The sequence below is a fragment of the Meleagris gallopavo genome, chromosome 2 (genome assembly GCF_000146605.3).
Source record: "Meleagris gallopavo isolate NT-WF06-2002-E0010 breed Aviagen turkey brand Nicholas breeding stock chromosome 2, Turkey_5.1, whole genome shotgun sequence".
Lineage (NCBI taxonomy): Eukaryota > Metazoa > Chordata > Aves > Galliformes > Phasianidae > Meleagris > Meleagris gallopavo.
In genome coordinates, this window is record NC_015012.2 from 46,035,000 (window position 1) to 46,056,615 (window position 21,616).

General features: G+C 35.6%; 1 protein-coding gene across 6 annotated transcripts in view; it reads left to right on the forward strand.

Annotated features, from left to right (window-relative positions):
* The window catches only part of STXBP5 (syntaxin binding protein 5), a 104,242-nt gene that overhangs the window by 20,849 nt on the left and 61,777 nt on the right, over positions 1 to 21,616 (forward strand). For all 6 annotated transcript variants that reach the window (XM_010707153.1, XM_010707155.1, XM_010707158.1 and 3 more), the window contains exons 3-5: positions 7,902 to 7,983; positions 8,812 to 8,912; positions 20,402 to 20,536. In XM_010707153.1, the coding sequence (XP_010705455.1) occupies positions 7,902 to 7,983; positions 8,812 to 8,912; positions 20,402 to 20,536 (318 nt within the window). The remainder of the gene's footprint in view (positions 1 to 7,901; positions 7,984 to 8,811; positions 8,913 to 20,401; positions 20,537 to 21,616) is intronic.

Consider the following 21,616-nt stretch of genomic DNA (forward strand, 5'->3'; position numbering starts at 1 on the left):
AAAAAAACCCCAACAGATTAATCTCCTTTTTTGTGGCTTATTATTGAAAGCCTGTAACCTGTCAGCTCTGAGAAAAATCAACCGAGTACAACCTTTATAAAAAAGCTTGCTGGTACTTTTCTAAGCTATTTGGAAAATACTGTGTTCGTGCTTGTTTATATAAGTAGCTTTGAAGCTTAAGATCTATTTTGACTCTTGGCTTTTTTTTTTTTTTTTTTTTTACTGGAAAAAAAATATTAAGTAACTGCTGAATATCCACTGCTGATCAGTTTCTGTGTAGACTAGTTCAGTAATTAATTTTTTTTCTCACTGTAAGTTAAGAAGTTTTATGCTTTAAAATTGCTGAAGTTGCCTGTATAGAGGAATAAAATAATGTCCTTAAGTAAGCTATGTACTCAAGGATTATTCTAAACAGTTGGCTTCTGATGTTTAAAGAAGGTGAGCACTGTTTTATGAACAAGGTGAATATGATGATTGCATTTATGCAAGAGTAGATCTGATCACTGACTGATGCAGAAGTTGAGATATTGGTTCCAAGGGCTTGTGCAGTCATGAGTTCAGTGGAAGCAGCATTAGCAAACGGCACTAATTGTTTGCTGTAGCCTATCCTGTTAATATGACATTGGTAATTATAAAATTAATATCTAAAAATCCCGTTTAAATATTATGCATCCTCACAGAATAAGAATGATTGAAGTTGATGGGGCTTCTGGAGGCCAAGAACCTGCTCAAGCAGGGCCACCCAGGGTGTTATCACTCTCTTCACCCAATAATGAAAACCTCTGAGATCAAATGGGATCAAATAATTTTGTGACAATGTACCTCATATAGTTTTATGGTCAAATATAAGTCATCCAAGTGGAGCTTCTTAGCCTTCATCATTTGTATTAAAACAATGCTGAACACTCAATGCAGTTGCTCTCAAAAATACTCGAACTTTGTATAATGCTAAGATTCCTAAAAGTTGAGAAAAATGTATTGCATTTATCAGTCTTATCAGTGTGTAAATGGTCTCTTTGGAGTCCATAAATGTATGGAACCTACCTTTCTTTGTGTTGCTTTTATTATTATTATTATTTTTCCACTCTTACTTTTCCAGATTTGGAAAAACCAGGAGTGAGATTCTAGTCTCGTCTTCCGTTAGGTGCCTCGCATTTATTTTCACCCTTACAACTAACAGAAAGAAGCGGAATGTGGATTTTTTCATTGCCTGGAACTTATATTTCTTTGCTCTCTAAGGACACATGTGATAGCTTCCAAATACTATATGTAATGTTGGCTCTTTTTCTGTGCAAGTAATGAGGTCAAACTGCAGATATCAGCTAATTCAGCAAGTGCTATTTTTGATGTACAAGCATTGCAGTCAATGTCTTCTGGCTGGCTGTATCTGTCAATCTTCCTTTTCCTTATCTCATTTTCCTGAAGTCGGTTTTCTTGCCCTCTCCTTTTCTCCTGCAAAAGGAGAATACATTGTAATCATCCACCTAGAATCCCCATAGTAAGCTGTTGCTGGTAATTTGATAGTATTTCCATCTGACTAACTTCAATATCAGCTTTAAAAGCTGATTGTATTGTGTGGTAGATGACAGCACCAGACTTTTCATAACAAAGCAGTAAACTGTGCAACTTCTGAAGAGGATTGTGGCTTTGAGGTGTGGCTGCTCTTCTGAGGAAGAAAGCTTGATCTAACTGAATTGTAGCCTGTATTGTATGGGCTCTTATCAGGTGTCCCACTGCCATTTCTGGTACTTGATCCTGCCCCTTAAAGCTTTGGTTTGTGCTGGGGTGATTTGTGGGAGCAGAGGTGAGGTGCTCTTAGTGTCACTGGAGGAGTACCTGTGAAGAGCTGGTGCTTGGCCTCACTTGGAGGAGAGAGGGAAAAATGTCTGCAGGTACAAGTTCAGCTTCCTTTGAATGTAAAAAGTGTTTGTGAAGTCGTGTCCTTTCTTGGTTTTTGGAAGGCAGCCATATGCTTTAAAACTGAAGAAAATGAGACCTGCCCGTTAACAAAAGATTACTTTTTCAGATTACTGAACTGTTATCCTGTGTTGCACCTTTATATGTTACAAAGTTTATTTTATGGCACTTTTCTTAATTCCACGGTTGTTTTTATCTGCCATGACAAATGCTTCTACTATTTAAAAAAAAAAAAAAAAAAAAGAAAGAAGAAGAAAAAAAAGAAAAAAAAAAAACAAAAAAGGGAAAACAAATCAAAGGACTGCCTTGGGTTTGCTTTGTTAGTACCTCTGGTAAGATTTAAATGTAAGGTTTAAACAAAATTTGAGAGGGTTTTTAGTCACACAGATCAATGATTAGAGCTGTCTTCCACCCCATCCTCTGGGATAAATGCCATTTTTTGTCATTTGCAAGGACGTCTGATATGAGGAGGGAGTAGAAGGATACTGGCTGGACCAGAAGGGACATCCTGCCTCACTTCACCAGTCTGCTGCTGAAACCACGTTCTTAGAGCTTCTTGTTACCTGGGCAATGTAGGTGCTTATAGGAAAGGGGACAGCTCATCAGTTTTCACAGTAAGGCTGCAAACTGGACTAAGATAAATGTTCTCCAAGATGAAGAAATCTAGGAAGTCTTAAAGTTCTTTTTGGAGCTGAACCTGACCTCAAATTTGTGAAAGCAGACCTATATCTTTCAAAAATGTGCTTTCATTATACTTCAGTTTCTTAATGAAGTGGTAGTGTTTGCACCTTTCCCCCAGTACACTAACCAAGCAAGTGGAATGTAGCTGTTGCTCTGCCACTGAAGTTGGAGGACAAAAACATTAGATCTGGACCACTTTGGGGACTTGTTTTATAAAAAGAAAAATGAAATACGTTTTGGAAATGGAATAAATGCTGTAATTCTAGCTAAAAGCTTTAGCAGCCCTGGATATGTGAAAGTGAGCTCCATCGTTTAGAGATGTTGCTGTTTATTTTCCTGATTCGGGTGCATTTTAAGCTGTAGTTCCGTTTACATAAATAACAAAGAGGTCCTTGTTTGTTCTTGTTTTGTATTTGTTTGTCTGCCTGATGTTGTCATTTACATTAGGAAAGTGGATGTGAAATATTAGTGAATATTTTATGCTTTTTCAGGCATAAATAGTGAAACATAGGGAATAAAAAAGACTTGCTAATGTGAGAGGTGCGAGCACAGCAGGCCTGAGCAGTTATGAAGGCCTAAGTTTTTGGAAAGAAATTCTGTAACCTTTCTGTTCTTGAAAAATGGTGGTATGCTCTCACTTGCGGCTTGATGTGAAGTCTAAAACTCCACATTTGAGACTTTTTATTTTGTCACGTTTGTTGGTATTAAATGAACACGAAAGGTAAAACTAGTTTTGTAGACATTGTCAACTGTGGTACTTTGCCACTTCACGAATAACTCTTTTACTGTCTGTGTGTATTGATGCACTGTTCTTTGAGATTGTTTCTGTGAGAAATCGTACTTCTGTCTGAGAAAGCGATAGCACTGATCAGACCTAGGCACAGGTAGATCATCTAACAGTTAAGTTGAATGAATCAAAACTGATATTCTACTGCTTAAAGGACTATACATCACCAGGAGCGTACATCGAATTGCAGAGTACCATAACTGAACAATTTGTTTTTTGTGTGTAGTTGGATTGCATCAAGACATTGGCAATGGTGAGTAATCCCAGACTGGCTTGTAGTTACTCTATGCTCAGAACAATTTGGAAATCTCACCATCTTCATATTTTTCTGTTATGGTAATTCTTGGGGGCCATAGTTGTGGTACGCAACATTGTGTGTGAAGTAAGTGGTGATTTTGCTGTCTAGAAAAATAATTGGGGGACAGACTAAGCAAACTGGTAAAACATTGTTTAGAAATGGCTGTTTTAAAATATGCAAATGTAATCAGCAGTGCTTTAAAGCTCTATGCTACAGGCTGGTATATGAAAGAATAAGCAACCTTACTGATTTGCACATAGATCAGCGGTATGTATCTTTCTCTAGTAGATCTGTATTTTGTATCACAATTGCCAAATGTTTATATACTATGAAGTGTTAGTGCTAGAGTTTTGAGGAGTATCTGGTAACAAATTTTAAAGGTTGCTAGTTTTGTATTCGTCTTGTAAATCCCAAGCTATTGTAATGGCGACAAATCTCATACAGGAATACAGTTCATATCTTGTCTGTACTATAAAATTTTATTGCTGCGTAATATGAAGATGAGAACAGTTTGAAAGGAAATTGTTATAAATATGATTCTGTATTCGTGAGTGGTTTATGCTAGGGATTGAATTGATAACTACAGCTTTTGCAACTGTTTCCAATGTCAGACAGGTCAACCACATGTGAAGAAGCAGCCTATATTTAAACAAATATGGAAAAGACCCGTATGCATGAAGAATTAAAAAGTGAAATGCCTCCTGAGGCTTTCATATGTAATCTGGAATTTGTTTTCATTTTCAAAAAAATGCTATTTAGGCAGATGTGCACTGAGTTGTTCCCATGCAGTTAAGCTATAAATACTAAGATTTTTGAGTTCTGTTTTTTAATCAGAATTTAGCAGCGTTAAAACACAGTAACAAACTGAAATGCTTTAGTTCTGTCTGTGTGAAAAATTGAAAAAAGCAAGGATAGCTCTGTGAAACATCTATGGCAAAAATACATTTTGGAACTCTTGCCACAAATCTGGTAAGGTTATATTTGTGTGATCCTATGCTTTTCTAATATATGACCTGTGCTAGCTGTTTGGAAAGTGAACACTGATGTTAGTTCGTGAGCACCTTATTACTTCCTTCGCTTGTCCAAGCCTTTTGTCCTTTGTCTTTTGCTTGCTTTCTCATAGAACGTGCACTAGAGACAAATGGTAGTGTTTGCTGGTGTCAGTTTCCTTATCACATCGGGGAACACAGAAGCAATAGTCCTAGCTACTGCTGAGAAGCTCTTAAATGTTTTTGTTCATATTTATATTAATAGACAGAATAGCAATAGTAGGAAGAAGTGCTTGGAAGCAGAGGAGAAAGGATTGGTATTTGATTTAAAAAACAAACAAGAAAACCAAAAAAACAACTCTGCTCAGAGGACACAGTTTTTCTCTACAGCAACCCTAGGACTTTGGCAGGGAGTTTTTCCTGTCTGTAGAATGAAAATGCTTTGCCTATCTTGTCATTATCCATTACAGTCTCTGCCTGTTTCAGGGACTGCTATGTGGTACAGTCACTGCTTAGTATAGTAAGTTCTTGTGCCTTGCACGCACACAAAAAGATATGGAGGAATTGGACAGGCTCAATCTCTGAAGGTCCCTTCCAAGTGAACTTCTCTATTCTCTATCCTTCTACAGCCAGTATTGAAGTATTGAATTCAGAAAACGGGGAGGCTTTGCATTGCTTTAGAAAAGAAGATTAATGATGGTTAGGATGATGATGTTAATTCAAGATGAGAATAGTAATTCTAGCTACCAGGTGAAACAGTGAAGGCAACATAATCCTTGATTGAAAGCACTAAATGGACTAGCTGCAATGACTGATTTTATTTTTTTCATAACTATAAGTGAGATAAGAAATCCTGTTTTTCGGATCTGTATATGTGGCTTTCCCTCACTTGTCAAAAAGCAAAAACTTCCTCTGTATGTTTAAACTTTTGTAAACTTGTAATGTTGCAAATGTATTGATTTGTGGAAACTGGTTCATATGCCCTGGAAAATGCTGAAGGATTCCTGGTCAAAAGTTCAAGCATTTTTAATATTGAAAATTATATTAACTGGTAACAATGCTTCTAAAAATACTTGCAGTAGACAATTCTTGAAGCCAACATGGGAAGGATAAAATTTGTGAAGATTGGAGTAACTCAAAAAATCTCTGGATTTCTGTGTTTTTCTGGGTCATACTTGTCTTGTTATGAGGCAAGGTAGCTATGAAGGTTCAACTCCAAATAAATTGTGGGTGGTAAAAGAATAACTGTTACATATTTAAGTTGGAAACTAATTTCTGGGGAGATATTTGGGAAAGCTTTTGATAGAAAACTATTTCAGAGCAGATAAATAATTGACAAGTCTTAAAATTTGGTTCCTATATATATCTGAATTTTACCTTTAGGAATTGCTTGTCTTTTACTACGAGTAGTTGTCAATTCAAGTGAATGCAGAAGTGTGAGCAAGGCTGATGTAAATAGTCTGAAAACTTTGTTCTTCCTTGTGGGGATTTTTTTCTTTCCAGTCTTTTTGCAAAAGCACTATTTGTACATTAAAAGTATTCTGAGTTTGTAAAGGAAGGTATCCTTTTGGGGAGGGAGAAGTGTGAATTCTAAGCTTATTTATTTATTTTTTAAGTGCTGTTAACTGGCAGTGGAACACAGGTGACTTCTTTCTACAGAAAACAAATTGATTAGAATGAAAAATACAGAAAGGGAAAAAAACAGGTGATGCGAGCTGACTCTTTGAGTCTTTCCATTCGAGAACAAAATTAAATTACTACTTCTATTCAGGGAAGAAAGCTGGAATTAAGTTTACTGGATTATTCAACATCTGTTTAATATCTCTCTCATCACTTGTCTGGATGTTACACAGATTCATTAGGCTAGGAGAAGAAAGTGATGGAAGTTTAAAAAGTGAAATACTGAGGTGTGTTGAAGTAGACTTCTTTGCACTGTAGTTCTGCCTGCATTTTGTCTCACTTTTCAGACACTGAGCAGGAGATGCTTGTGATTTTTAATTTCCATCTAACCTAATAGTTACTTTTGCTTTTCCACTGTCCCTAGTATGAAGGCATCTATCTGTCTATAGCATATATCGATCTGTTGATAGATGTATTCACACTAAATATGGGTAGATATGAATGTCTGTGTATATATGCATACACACACACATAAATGAAATATGTAACAAATATGGGAGACTTGAATACTGAATGAGAATTGTAATGATTTGTTAATTTCTAGTGTATGCTAATAGAACAAATTGTATATTTTCAGTGACTTGCATATGTCTTTGAAATGGTTTCCATTCTTCCTAAGATGCCTGCTTAAAACTGTAGGTGTTCAACTCTTTGGCAAAATATTCTCCAGGAACCCTGTTTGTGCTGTAATGATTATATACTGACTGTTTTACATAATTCATTTGGATGCGTGTTATTTCTGTTCTCTCACCTAGAGGCTGGAAAGCTGCCTTAATTTCACGTCTGGAGAAAGAGGATAACAAAATTGAAAATACAAAGTATTTGCGAATCAACTATGGAGATTAGAAAGAATTTGTTTCTTCTGTTTGGTATTCATTATAAAAGTAGAGGACTGATTTATACATGAGGGGGAAAATGAGCACACTTTTGTTAACTCATAGTTGGTGTGAATCCAGGAAATCTTGATACAGAGATCCTGGAAATTTACATTATACATAATTTACCATTGACTCCTCCATATTTTGGCTACTGATTTTTATTTTTATTTTATCTCTGCCATAGCACATTTTCTTTTAATATTCCTTGCATTATTCAACTCTTCTTTCATCTGTAAGTAGCATTTCAAAAGCAGAGAAATCTCCTTTAGCGCTTGAAGAATTTGATCATTTGGTCGTAAGGCTTATTTAAATAACTTTCTTTTATACTAGTCCTGATATTTAACACTACTAAAATAACTGCCTTATCATTCTCTATTGTGTTATCATTGACAAAGGATCCTTTAGATAAATATAAGTTGAGCCTTTATGCGTAATTTTCTTATTCCATGGGGATAAATAAAACGGACCTTTCTACTCCTTATGTTAGTTTACATTTACATTTATAAACGGATTTTTTTTCTTGATGTTAAGATCTATGTGGTTAAATATTTTAAGTGTATGAGCTAAAAGCAGGATGTTAGCCTGTTTGAATATGGTATTACTGATGTTGACAATGTTTTTCTTTCTCCTACATTACATACATCAATTTTTCCTTAATGTTAACAATTCAGCTTTGGTCGGCCAGGAGTTGAATGTTACTGCCAGCATGATAGTGGAGCTGCAGTAATCCAGCTTCAGTTCCTGATTAATGAGGTTAGTAAATCGATGTCTGTATTCTGTAATTTAGAGAAGATGCACTGTGTGTTCCTCAATTTCTCACAAAGCATCAAAATACAGGTATCAGTCATGCTAAGAATCACTTGTTTTGAACACTAATAACAAGGTAAGTTTTTTTAATCATAGACGTTGCTTGACTAACTTTTGAAAATGACTTCATCTCTACAGTATTCCTGCTACAAGCAGGAACTTTTTTGCAGTAGTGTATCTATTCCTGTCAGTAAATATTGCAAGTCATCCCTTGAAGTAAAGTACACTTTTAATAGTACGAACAGTTTCAGTGGGTTCTTAACTTTATTTTCATAGCTATTGTTTTAGATGTGAGCTGAGAAAAGATCTCTGATCTGAACCCTCAGCAATTTATTTCTAATGACGTAACAGCTGAGACCTGACAGCAGTACTGTTCTTGAGCTACTTAGGGGCCAGATTTTTAGAGGGATCTCTAGCTCAGAGGGATGCTGAAGTCAAGTATCACTAAATTTGTCAGCATGTATATGGTAGCTGCTGAATTTATTACTTTGTTTCGCTACAGATGTGTGCATGAGGAAACTCGTGCACTCCAGAAAAAGCTTCTTCCCAATTACTCTTCAGTGTAGCACAGAACAAAATGCTACCAGGCTGAATGCTGCGATCAAATCAGTTATCCCACTCCTCCTGTATGAAACTTATCTGTGCTATGATTTTAACATGCATGCTTGTAAATATTTTAATATTGGTAGCAAATTGCAATATTTCTTCTATCATGTTATTAATAGTATTTCTAGAGTTCTAGAAATGAATTCAGTAAAACATTATTTTAAACAGGGAGCTCTTGTGAGTGCCTTGGCTGATGATACCTTACACCTGTGGAACTTACGTCAGAAGAGACCTGCTATACTTCATTCACTCAAATTTAACCGAGAACGGTAGGGGTTGGATTATTGTTGCTTTGCATGTTACTATCACACTGTGAAAATGAAAGATTGGATTTATTGATGCAGTACAATTAATAAATTGTTAAATAATTGAAGTGAGATGTACACTGGACTTGAGTTATAGGCTGTTATGATCAAAAGTGCTTATGAGTAGATGCAGCATATCTCTGCTAAACTGAGGTGAGTTGTTTTTTTGCTGTTTTTTGCCTGTTTGCTTTTTGTTAACAAGTTTTTTGAAGTAGTCCTTTTGTGTTTGTTTTTTTTTCCCCTCCAGAATGAGTACGATTTCAACTGGAATGCTGTGCCAGCTTTTAAGCAGTCATCTTCTGAGCTGGACTTCTCAGAGCTCAGACATGCCTGGCATGAACACAGAATAATCTGTGACTTGCACCTCTGTTGAATAGGGTGGGAATAGGCTTTAAGTAATAGATAGCAAGAAGGAGGAAAGCTTAAATATTTATATAAAACCTTTTAATGTGATATCATACAACGTACTTGGACAGACTGCTGGGTGGATTATGGAGTAACCTTAGTCTTTACACAAAGAGCAGGTCATGAAAAAATTTGTCGGGACTTAGATAGATGGAGATTGTTTTCATGGGGTAGAAGACTAAGTGATTCCAAGTCTCTCTTGAAGTTGTTTTTGTGATCACTATGTATAAACTATTGATCACAAAACACATTGTGCATACCAAGGAGTTGTCAGAGTGTATGTAGTATAAAAGTCAAGTAGAGAGGAATGAAATTCATCTCTAGTTTAAGAAGAGTTGTCCATCCATAGGAGATACAGTGGTGTATCCAAGCATAATTCTCCCCCTCATCTTTCTTCTTGTTTCTTAAATGGCTTTTCTCTTACCTTCGTAGCTCCTTGTGAAGTATAAATGTAAAATTTGTCTTTAGAGCCTCTGAAGTAAAGCATTGGATGACAGCTCCTAACTAATGCTTTAAAAAGGGTATCTGAGGTGGTGATTCTGATTATATGTAAATCTGTTGGAAGCTGGTTTAGAGTCTGAGATGTAAAGATACCTTGTTTAAACCAAGAGGAATTTTGAAACCATCATTGTGCTCTGAGTGCATCGATCTGCTTTCTAGTTTAAGGAATATTTTTCCTTTCTTAAGAAAAATCTGTTCAGAGATCATTTGGGCAAACCTGACTTCCAAATCTTGACAGGCTGGGAAGATGGGCAGAGAAGGAACCTCTTGAAATTCAGTGAATAAAGTGCAGGGTCCTGCACCCAGGGAGTAATAACTCTATGCACCAGAACGAGCCTGGGGGCTTAGGTGTTGGAATGTAGCACCATAAAGAAGGATATGAGGGTTCTCATTGACAACAAATTGACCATAAGCTAACAATGTAGCCTTACAGTCAAGAAGACCAGTACATATATACTGGGCTTTATTAAGAAGAGTGTTGCCAGAAGACTGAGGGAGGTTCTCTTCCTCATCTATTCAACCCCAGTGAGGCAACATCTGTGCTCTGCAGAACAAGAGAAACATGCAGACCTCCACTGGACACTCTTCAGGAGCACCAAAAATGATTGGATCATCTTTCATATGAGGAAATGCTGAGTGAACTGGGCCTCTTCTGTCTGGAGAAGAGAAGGTCCAGGGGGCATCTGATCAGTGTGTTCCAGTATCTGAAGAGATGGTTTGAAGAGGCTGGAGCCAGACTTCTCACTGGTGCCCAGGATGAGAAGAAACTGACAAATTGAAATGCAGGAACTTCTGATTGAACATGAGGAAAAATTTCTTTACTGTGAGGGTGACTGAGTTCTGGCACAGATTGCCTAGAGAGTTTATGGAGTTTCTCTACTTGGAGATCTGCAAAGGCCACATGAACATGGCTCTGAGCAACCTGCTGTAGGTGGCACTACTTGAACAGTGGGATGGGACCAGATGACCTGTAGAGTTCCCTTCCAACCTTAGCAATTCTGTGATTTTGTGAAATGCGGTATTCTCACTAGCAAAATCTGTCGCAGGGAGTTGAACTTTGTGTTTTCTTAGCAGAAAAATGGCCAGGAAATAGTTTAGTTAGCTCACGTTACTTCAGTGGAAGTGCTACTTGTTAATTTGAGTTTGACTCAAATGAATAGTTGCGGCTTGCAAAAAATATGTGGTGGAAACACCGTATTATCAAGAGTAATGAAAGTGAAGTTTCTGAGACAAAGGTTTATTCTTGTAGTAATTTTCAAGTATCTATCATCATAACTGATAGAAGTAGCCGGGACAGTTAAGATCCCAGAGCCATACATTGCCATAGCTGTTTATGTCATGCCTGATGACTGTCACCTAAGTTTTCAAATAGTCAAGTCAGATTCCTTTGACTAATCCGTAACATAAAGCTTTATAAAATAAAGCGTGGTCTCATTAGAGGGCAATAACTTTTATTTTGAACTTAAGAGAATTGAACAACTTCATTGCTGAATAATTCTGTTTAGCTGCTTTTAATAGCTTAGAGCTCTTAGTGTTAACTGCTTCTAATGGGTTTGATGTTACTTGAATTTGAAGTAGTTAACTTTGGGTCAGTTTTATGTTGTACATTAACAACTAAATTTAAAGAGATAAGTGTTCTTGAATATTGCAAGGATTTTTAGGTACCTTATTAATAATATCCTTTAAATAACTTATGACTTGTGGTTAAGACATTCTCATAAGAATAACTAACTAATCAAACATGAATTATTAAAATATTAAATACTAAAACTGAGCCTTGTGGTAATATGATGTATTAATGATGCTTGAATTTGCCGGCTTGTACTTTGTAGGGACTTTCAGTATCTTTCAAATTAGTTTGGTTAAAAGAAAATAAATCATCGAGCAAACTGAAAAAATGTTCTTCATGGAGAAATGAAGTCAAAATTTACTAAAGGACTGAAGCAATTACTTAAGTTTTATCAGTATTTTCTCTAGAACTCTAAATGCAGTGGTTTAAAATTGCATACCCAATTGGAAATGCCTGGAAATGTCTTGATAGAAAAGAAAAGCAGTATTTGTATTCTACTTAAGAGTTGAAGTCAAAAGGTTGGGGCAATTTTTATACAGATTTTGTTTTCAAATCCAATCATAAAATAGTTTGGATTGGAAGGGACCTTTAAGATCATCTAGTTTCCACCCCCTGCTATAGGCAGGGACACCTCCCACTAGACCAGGTTGCTCAAAGCTCCCATCCATCCTGGCCTTGAATACTTCCAGGGAGGGGGCATCCACAACCTCTCTGGGCAACCCGTTCCAATGTCTCATCATTCTCACAGTGAAGAATTTCTTCCTAATATTTAGTCTAAATCTACCCTCTTCCAGTCTAAAACCATTTCACCTCATCCTGTCGCTACATGCCCTTATAAAAAGTCCCTCCCCAGATTTCCTCTAGGCCCTCTTCACGTACTGGAGGCCACTATAATGTTCCCCAGGAGCTTTCTCTTCTCCAGGCTGAAGAGCCTCTATTCTCTCAACCTGTCCCTGCTGGGGTGATGCTCCAGCCCTCTGATCATCTTCATGGCCTCCTCTGGACCTGCTCCAGCAGCTGCATTTCCTTCTTGTGTTGGAGGCTCCAGAATTGGATACAGTACTCCACATGGAGTTTCATGAGAGCAGAGTAGAGGGACAGAATCACCTCCCTTTACCTGCTGGTAATGCTGCTCTTGATGTAATCCAGGATACAGTTGGCCTTCTGGGCTGCAAGCTCACATTGTTGGCTCATGTTGAGTCTTTCATCAACTGTCAAAAAGATTTGGTAATTTGATAGATACATAGCCATTTACTGCCTCTACTACCACTGATAGTGAATAATTTTAAACAAGTCTTTTATGACCTGGTGACTGGTGAACGTGTTAATGTATAACAAATCTGTTGAAATTAATGGCAGATGTCAGAAGCGCAGTACAAAACAAGCTAGTTTTGCAAGTTTTCTAGCCTTTTGTTCTTGTCGCATTTGTGTGGGTTTCACAGCTGCTCCGTGTTCTAGTTACTAAACAGAAGCTAGAAGATATTAAACCAGTGTAATACAAGCTTGGTCTTAATGGCTCCTTAGCTGTGGGAAGGAGATAGAGGAGCAGTGTGTAGGGGCCTGAAAAAGAATGCAGAATGATATATAAGTGGGGTTTGTGTTTGCGTGACTTACTATGCAAGTTAGTGTCTTTGTACCTCTTTGCTAAATATGTGGTTTAGTGCGTGAACTAGGTTTTGTTCATTGCTACGGTATTTTTTCAGTGAATGACAGTGCAGTTTTTGTCAGTTGAATAGACTTGAAAATACCTCAGCTTTATGTAGAAAATGGAAAACTTGTCTTGTGATTAAAGACTTGCATCTTTTCTGAGATGGTTGTGATTCTGTCTTATTGCCAAAATGAATGTTTTACTTGCTTTGTGACATAGCCTGAAGACAAAAACAAGAACCATAGTGTAAAAATAGAATCAAGTGTTTTGCGTACTGGTGCTTTGCATATCGATCACTGAATGCATTGATAGCAGTTTAATTTTTAATATGTCGACTTTTATGCTGTGGGATTTAAATAGTCTTCTTCAGCATGAAAGTGCACAATTTGGAGTTATAAAGTTGTTTTAAGTACTGTTGGTTTTATACCCTGCTATCAACAGCAACTTGAGCATTGTATTTCAAACACAAACCCTGCAGTGTGTGTGGAGAACTCCCCTTTATATTTACTTTTTGCTAGCACATAGGATTTTTGACTTTTATGACACATACCTCACTTTGTTAGATTCTGTAAATCTACCCAAACTACATATTAGCAGGCATTTGTTGCAAGGAGATTTCTTCCTCCTTCCATGTAACTGAATTTATAAGCTGACCAATTCTGCCACTTTGTGGATAATAGAAGGACATACAGGATATCTTTTTTTTTTTTTTGCTTTGAGAGCAGATGATCATCGACTTCTTATTTCCCTTTTCTTGTGTACCAATACCACTGTTTCATTTCCAACTTTTATTTAGTGAGCTCTTTTTTTTCCCACTTTACTCTGTGTGTTTTGGGGTGGGACTATGGTATAACAAAGAACAGCCACGTATCCAAATGATATTTCTGAAAGGTTAAATATTTCTGTTTTTGTAAAGTCAGTAATACACTGAATACACCTTTAATGTATGACACGTACCTATCTCCTTATGTTGAAAAATAGATTATTTTTGAAGATCAAAATGAAGTAATCTGATCTATTTGCCTTTATAATTTCATATAATACTTTCCCCTGTTGTCTTGAAAATGTTATTCTATGGTGATTCACTAGATGGCATATTTAGGAGTTCTATTTTGTTTTGATTAGTTAGCAAGAGGAACAAAAACTTTTCAGTCATCTTGATTTGCTGCAGAAGTGAATACTTCACTCATGTAAGATTTGATTCCTTTAAAAAATTTTTTGTTGAAACTGTGCGATGCACTCTGAGACCCAACTTACGTGTGGTTGATGGAGATACAATTTTTACAAGTTTTCTGCTGCTGCATTTGGTATTGAGAGAGAATTGAAGTGCAGAGTCCTACTGCCCTGGGACTTCAGATTACTATGAAACCTGTCTCTATTGTCTGATTAGCTGTTTTCTCTGTACATCAATGATTTTTACAGAGCTATGAGCTACATAATGACCAACTGTCACATTCATGAGCATAATTCAACCTCTAGTCTTTAAGCCTTCTCAGTATGGCAGACTTTCCACATTAGTAATGATCATGATTTGTCTGTCTCCTATGGGAAATTTACATCTGTCGACATTTGTTAAGTCCTGCTACATAACTTGCAAGACCAAACATTCAGCCTGAACTACTTAAGGTGAGGCCAGATCAAGCCCTGGGCAGTCTGGTTTAGCTGTGCATGTCCCTGTTCATTGCTGGGGAGTTGGACTAGATCATCTTTAAAAGTCCCTTCCAACTCTAAGGCTTCTGTGATTCTACTTGTATTACAGCAAGCTACTTGAGTGTCTTCTGATGCCAAAGGGTGGTGGTTATTCCTTGATTCCTAACAGATGTCTGACAGGAACACATGAATCTACTTCAGGAGATTTTATCAGTGCCTGGGATCCTCAAATCCTTAGTGTTTGGTGTGAATTTCTTCAGTCAGTATTGGAAAATTATGAAAAGCAGTGAGTCAGCCTTTTTCTCTTTGTATATAAACATATAGAAAGTAGAATGTATTAGGGATATTATATTTTGTAAAAAAACAAACAATTGAAAAAACAAGCTGGAACATCAAAACAAAACAACTAAAAAAAAACTACAAAACCTGGGAACTGGAAGAATGTTCAGATGGCCCTGGTATTTGTTGCATCAGTGATGGCAGTGTTCCATTTTATTTCTGTTCTCAGCTCGTCTTCCCAATACCATATTTTGTTACCACTAATGTATGCTAGAACTCTGATGTTGAACATAAACTCTTCTCAGTGCCTTAGAAGCAGATCTTCAAGTGATCATATTTGGAGAAGCATCATTTAGAGTGTTATGGGATGCAGATGGAGTTAAAGTAGCTGGTCCAGTTTGTATGATATACTGCCTTTATCCATATGGTCTTTCTAGAGACAATTTTGGGAGGCATTGAAGATGACTATCTCTGCATGTGCCTCCTGCCTCTTCAGGCCTTTTCTTCATACAAGTAGATATTTTAAGTTGTTGCTGTTACCAGTAATCTGGAAGTAGCTCATTTACAGCAGTATGGGAAAAACACAGCTGCTGATTAGTTTCATCAGAATGGCTTCTGACTTTGTGCCATTTGAAGACTTGAAATGGGGGCCATGGATATGGAATCTAGTCTAACATTGGACTTCAAATTTTTAAGTTTTGGTGTTGTATATGGTGGCTATCCTACATGTGAAAGCTTGAAGAAAGTCAGAAGTATGCAGAAGGCAACTTTGGTAGGTTAACATTGCTCTTTGCATCTCTGGTAATGATTTGATCAGCTAATGTAATTACAGTAACTACAGACCTATAATGATAGTGTGATGTTCTAGAAATAGTTTTAATTACTTAAAAAGAAAACCTGTTATCAGTGTTCGTCATTCATATAAGCATTTGATGCTGTGCTTTGTTAAAGCTGTGCAAAATTCTGAAGAACATAATACTTCATAATGCAGTAGACTAAGGGAAGGTAAAGATTAATTTAGAAGGCTGTTTATTGTCATAATACACTCAAGATAACGGTCCGTCTTTTTTTACTTAATATTTCCCTTAATTGGAACAATTAGCCTGCTTACATATTAATGTACTAAACTTTATTCTTTGAGTTTTCCATAATTAAATTCCACTAGGGAATACTATAATTTTCTATAATTATGATTTTGATGTATGTTGTGACACAACAACAATCGAGATTTTTCTTAACTAATTTGAACAGATTATTCGAAAAGACATGGTCTGCAGTAAAGAAAGAAAATCTTTTCAGTAGATTTCCAAATGGCTAGTTAAAGATGTCTATCATTTCTATATCATTTCTAATATTTTCCCATAAGCAGTAGCATAAATTGTATTAAAAGTACAGTTAAAATATATATATATTTTTGTAAAGTTTAGGATTTTTCTTTTATTAATATTTTCTACTGCTAATGTAACGCTGGATTTTTTGTATATAATCATCTTCCTGAGAACTATTGGTCAAACTCTGACAAATGTGTTTCACAGTTAAACTTTTTCTTGGCTTCTGTTGTTGTTGTGTTTGGGTTTTTTAGGGGTGAGATGGAGAAGTGGCATTGTGAGTGTGTATGCAGTGAGGAGGAAGAACTTGTGCTTTTGGAGAAGTATGGCTACTTTAGAACTATGCTGACTGTTTTGGGGTTGCATAACAGTACCTCATTTTAGCAATAACATTAGCATACATTAAAATCATATTGTAGAATTTAAAATAAAAAAAAATCTCTTGGAAACATTGCTTTCTTCTATAAAGGGACTTTTTTATTTGCATAGGGATAGAGAAGCAAAATATATGGAATAAAGTACTGTGCACAATACTTGCATTGTACCATCAGCATCACAAAATGTATTATTCTTAATGACGTAACTGAAATTTCTAGGGAGATAATATGCTGAATTTGTTGTGCCATGGAAGAACTGCCTGCAAAAGCTTGCTTTCTGTCATCACTTGTTCTCATAGTCCCACTTAAGGTGTTTCTTCAGAAGCACAAAACTGGTCTATTTTTTAATGGATGCCTCCTTCCTGGTGTTTTTTGTCAAAGCGGTTTGATGCAGGAAAGAAAATGTCTGGTACTCTGCTCTTGACTGATTGCTGTCAGGCAGTTGGGATTTGTACGCTAGAAAAGGGTTGGCAGGAAATTTTCCTTGAGTTCAGAGTATCTGTGATGCTTCCAGTCTCCATCCAGCCATTGTTGGGTTTTTGGGGGTTGGGGATCGGGTAGGGAGAGAAGGGTAAGAAGGTTTGAATGTAGGAAATGTATGGTACACATAGTATGGCAGTTCATACTTTCCTACATCTTCATGTATTAGCTACAGAGTATAATTTTCTTGTGGCAGAGAAATAGGTATCTGAAGGAAAGTCATAAGAAAAAAATACATGATGCCCTAGGCCAGGAGAGAGTTACCTAACTACCAAGAAGGCTTTCAGACTTATTTTTGTGCACTCAAAAAGTTTGTACCTCTTTTAACCCCAATTCAAATTGTAAATAAAACGAACTGGGTCACTGAATGTTACATTGTATATTGACGTGCTAGTGTGATTTCACTGGTGAAGAGAGCTGAAATTCATTTTTGTAAGAGGGCTATAAAATTTCTGACATAGGCAGATTTTAAAGTAGTGTCTTAAGTGAAGTCTTACTCACTGAAAAAGAAAAGAAACTCAGTACGTGGATTGTAATGTAATTCTGTAAGTGGAATGTGGAAATAAATGCTGTTTTCTGAAATTAATCTATTTAAGTAGATGAAAATGTAATAGATTTTCTAAAAATTGAAAATAAATAACAAGTAAACTTATTTGCAAGTGGAGCAAGCATGTATTACATTAGGGATGAAATCCTTGTCTGTAGTGGAGGGTTGGAGCTAGATGATCTTAAATGGTCCCTTCTAACCCAAACCATTCTGTGATTCTGTGAAACAGTGATTCTTTCATCATGGCACAATTGGCATGATCCTAAATCCTTTTGGATTTAGCTAGTCATCAGTTTGGTGAACCATGAAAATCCTAAAGGAGTATTTTATAGTTATATAGACATCATACAAGACTGATTATAGAAGGGTAGTAAAAGCACACTTGGAAGGATAAGACTGGGAACATTGCTTTCTATATACCTGTACTTACAATTCTGAAATCTTGTCAAGCTTCCAACTTAGAGATTTTGTAAATGTTTGGTAAAGCTATTTGGTCAAATGTAATTTACTCTTGGTGTGGAAGCGTTTCACTGCTTGCTAACTGTTGACAAAACTAATCTCTGCTACACAAAGACAGTAAATTGAATACAGCTGTATAACGTAGAAGTATTCCATAAAGGCATTAAAAGTATTGAGATGAACACTTTTTCCTTCAGTTGTTGCCCTTTTGCTATAGTAATCAAAGTTGCTGCCTCAACTTATATTTTGGTCTACCTTTAAATACACAAAATAGATCAGTTTTTTATAATGAGTGTTGGACTCCTATAGGTGATAATATTAACTTACAAATCAATACAGATACACTCATGATCCTACTCCTGAATATTCTTTCTGGCTGCTAGACCACAGTTTTAGATCCAGCTCATGTGGCTGCCAGCATCTTCTGGCAGATGGAATCCTGGACAAAAAAAAAAAAAAAAGCTATAGCATTGCAAATTGCTGAGAGTTTCTTTCTCCCTCTTTTCTCATGCTGCCTTTCTTCTTCTACCCCATTACCTGTTCATAGTGGGAGAATATGTTACTGGACAGCAGTATTTGGGAGGCCTGTCTAGTAGATGTGCGTGTATATGATTTAACTTCAACTAAAATCATTTATTTCTTTCAAGCAAGTTGATTATATTCAAGTGTTTTAGCAGCAGTGCTTGCAAATTACTATCCATAGTAAAAATGTTATGTTATGAATTGAAGCACTTAAAATCTTGTATATAGTCCTTTTTTTCTGTAAAACATCAGTGCAAAATGCTAGTGCAACCTTTGTGCTTAAATATTAAAACATAAAAAATCAAAAACTTTGAAAATGAGTCAACTGAAGTTTTACCTGAGCAAACAATGTTTCCAAGTTAGAAGTATATTAGTGATATAAAAAGATCCAGGTAACATTACAAGAAAAGCTAGAAATTCTGAAGTCTGTAATACAAAATTATGTCTTTTCAACTGTTAGTAGGCTTTTCCATTGCTGCTTTTAGCATTTGCTTTTGTGCTGAAGTTAAATAAGTATATAGAACATTTAGTGCAAAGGATCTAAAGCTGTACTTTGCATAAATAATTATTAGCAGGCTTGTGAAATGATGCATGCATTTGACAAGAAGGGAATCCAACTGGGAGAAAATAAGAATAAATCTGTAAAGCTAAAGATTAGAGTTGACAGAACAAATTTCCATTTCATAATTATTTTACGTTATCATTGAAACATTTCTAAACACCCTAGTTTTGTAGCACAAGTAGTTTAAGTTGTTTTCATATTGAACCATATCAGATAACTGTAAATTCTAAAACATCTTCTAGAAAATTTTTAGACTCTAACTTCTGTATTTCTGTTATGTAGAAAGCTCAAATACTTTAGAATCTGCAGTTCCTAAGCAGACTTCATTGCCATATCAATTTTGACAACAATGTAAAAAATAAGAAGGATTCCAGAAGCCAGAAATAACCAAACTTTAAAATAATAACATTTTCACTAGAGATACAGGTTAAAAAAAAAAAAAAGTTAATCTGCTGGTGTCGATAGCGATTAGCATATGGACTTTGTTCAGTTATTTCCATCTACCAACAGAGGAAAGAAATAAGAAATACAAAGCAGGAAATGAAAATGTGGTTAAGTAAAATGATATCACTAACTTTAAACTAATTTTTAAATAACTTTTACAATTGCTTAGGTTTCATGTTGTTCTTTTTTTCAGGTTTGCTTTTTGTGAAATGTTTTGGCTCACATTTAAACTTACATCTATTAGGTTCTATTTTCTCTCTGTCTCCTCACTCAAAGCCAGCTTAAACAGTAGTGGATTAATTCTAAAAATCCTCTGTTCTTCAAAACCTGGAATTTGATGGATTCTGAAGGGAGATTTGTGGATTATAACATAGAAGTATTGTATTCTAAGTTTAAAATGACAGCAATCTTGAGGAATAACATTCAATGTGATAATTTTCAAAGGTGGCTGTGTGATTTATATCCGAATGACTTAGCAGTATTAGAATATTTTGGTTTATATTTTGTGTTTTTTCAAGTTTTACATTGTCTGAGAATCTCTTTCACAGCGTACTGGTTTTACTAATTTTCTCTTCCTGCATATTGTTTGCTGCATTTCTTCTATCCTTTGGAAATGTAGAACTTGAAATGCAGGATTTATAAACCCTTTTAATCCCTTTTTCTGGTGGTGTTCTTTTTCAGGATAACATTTTGTCATCTGCCTTTCCAAAGTAAATGGCTATATGTGGGCACTGAAAGAGGAAACATTCACATCGTCAATGTGGAATCATTTACTCTCTCAGGCTATGTCATCATGTGGAATAAAGCCATTGAACTGTGAGTGTAATCAAGTATTGTCTGTTGAGGGGAGAGAACAAAAGTGTCCTAAATGTTGTTAATTAACATCAGATGCAGAAATTATATTCATACCTAATATTATTCTCAGCACACCAAATACATGGACAAAGTACATAAACATGTAAATAACGTCTATTCTCATGAAAGTGAAGTGATAATGTTAACATAAACATTAACATTACGCCTGTAATGCTCTTACTACAGTGCCTGGAATAGACATAACAATCTACATTTATTAAAGAATTAGGAAAAACATGTATGTTAAGTATGTTGTGGCTTATATTAGGGTGTGCAAGTCACTTTCTGCAGTTGGAGGGAAAGTTAAGTCCATATGCAGATTTTTTTTTGTATTTGTGAAAACTATTTCTAATTTGACTTCATGCTGTGATGCCCAGAACTCTGTATAACATCAGCATGTCTTCAGGAATAATTGGCTTTAGTAATTCTTATAATATCTTCTACACTGTAAAAAATGTGTATTGTGACATTACTCATTTAAAATATAAATTTAAATAAGCCTATTCCAGGAAAAAAATATAATTTTTTACAGTAATTATAAGAATATAAATATACTAAGTTCAAGAAATAGCTTTTATTTTTTAGTTTTTTTCAGTGAAGAATTAATGAAAATGTAAAAATGAAAATGTTAAATGAAAATGTATTATATTCTCTTGTCTTCAAATGTTCAAAGTGGAAGAAAGAAGAAAACAAAAATGTGGCTTTTTAGATAATTAGGATTAAAGGAAGCAAAGCTTTATAGAAATAATAGTGTGGGTTTGGTTTTGCCTGTGATAACTATTGTTTTTGGAGATAGGTTGTGTTTAGATAATCTCCTGTGAGTATGCAGAAATATAACAGGATGGAAGTCAGCTGTATTCCAGTTGTTGAATAAAAGAGGCACATAGAGTACATATTGTATGAAACACTACTGATGTTTTCTTTTTTTAAGTAATACAATGTTTTCCATGCTCAACTTCAAGAGGCTTTTTAGAATTAATCAGTGTAGTAGGAGTGATCTTGTTTTGCTGTGAGAGTACATAAATAAATACTTTTTTATAT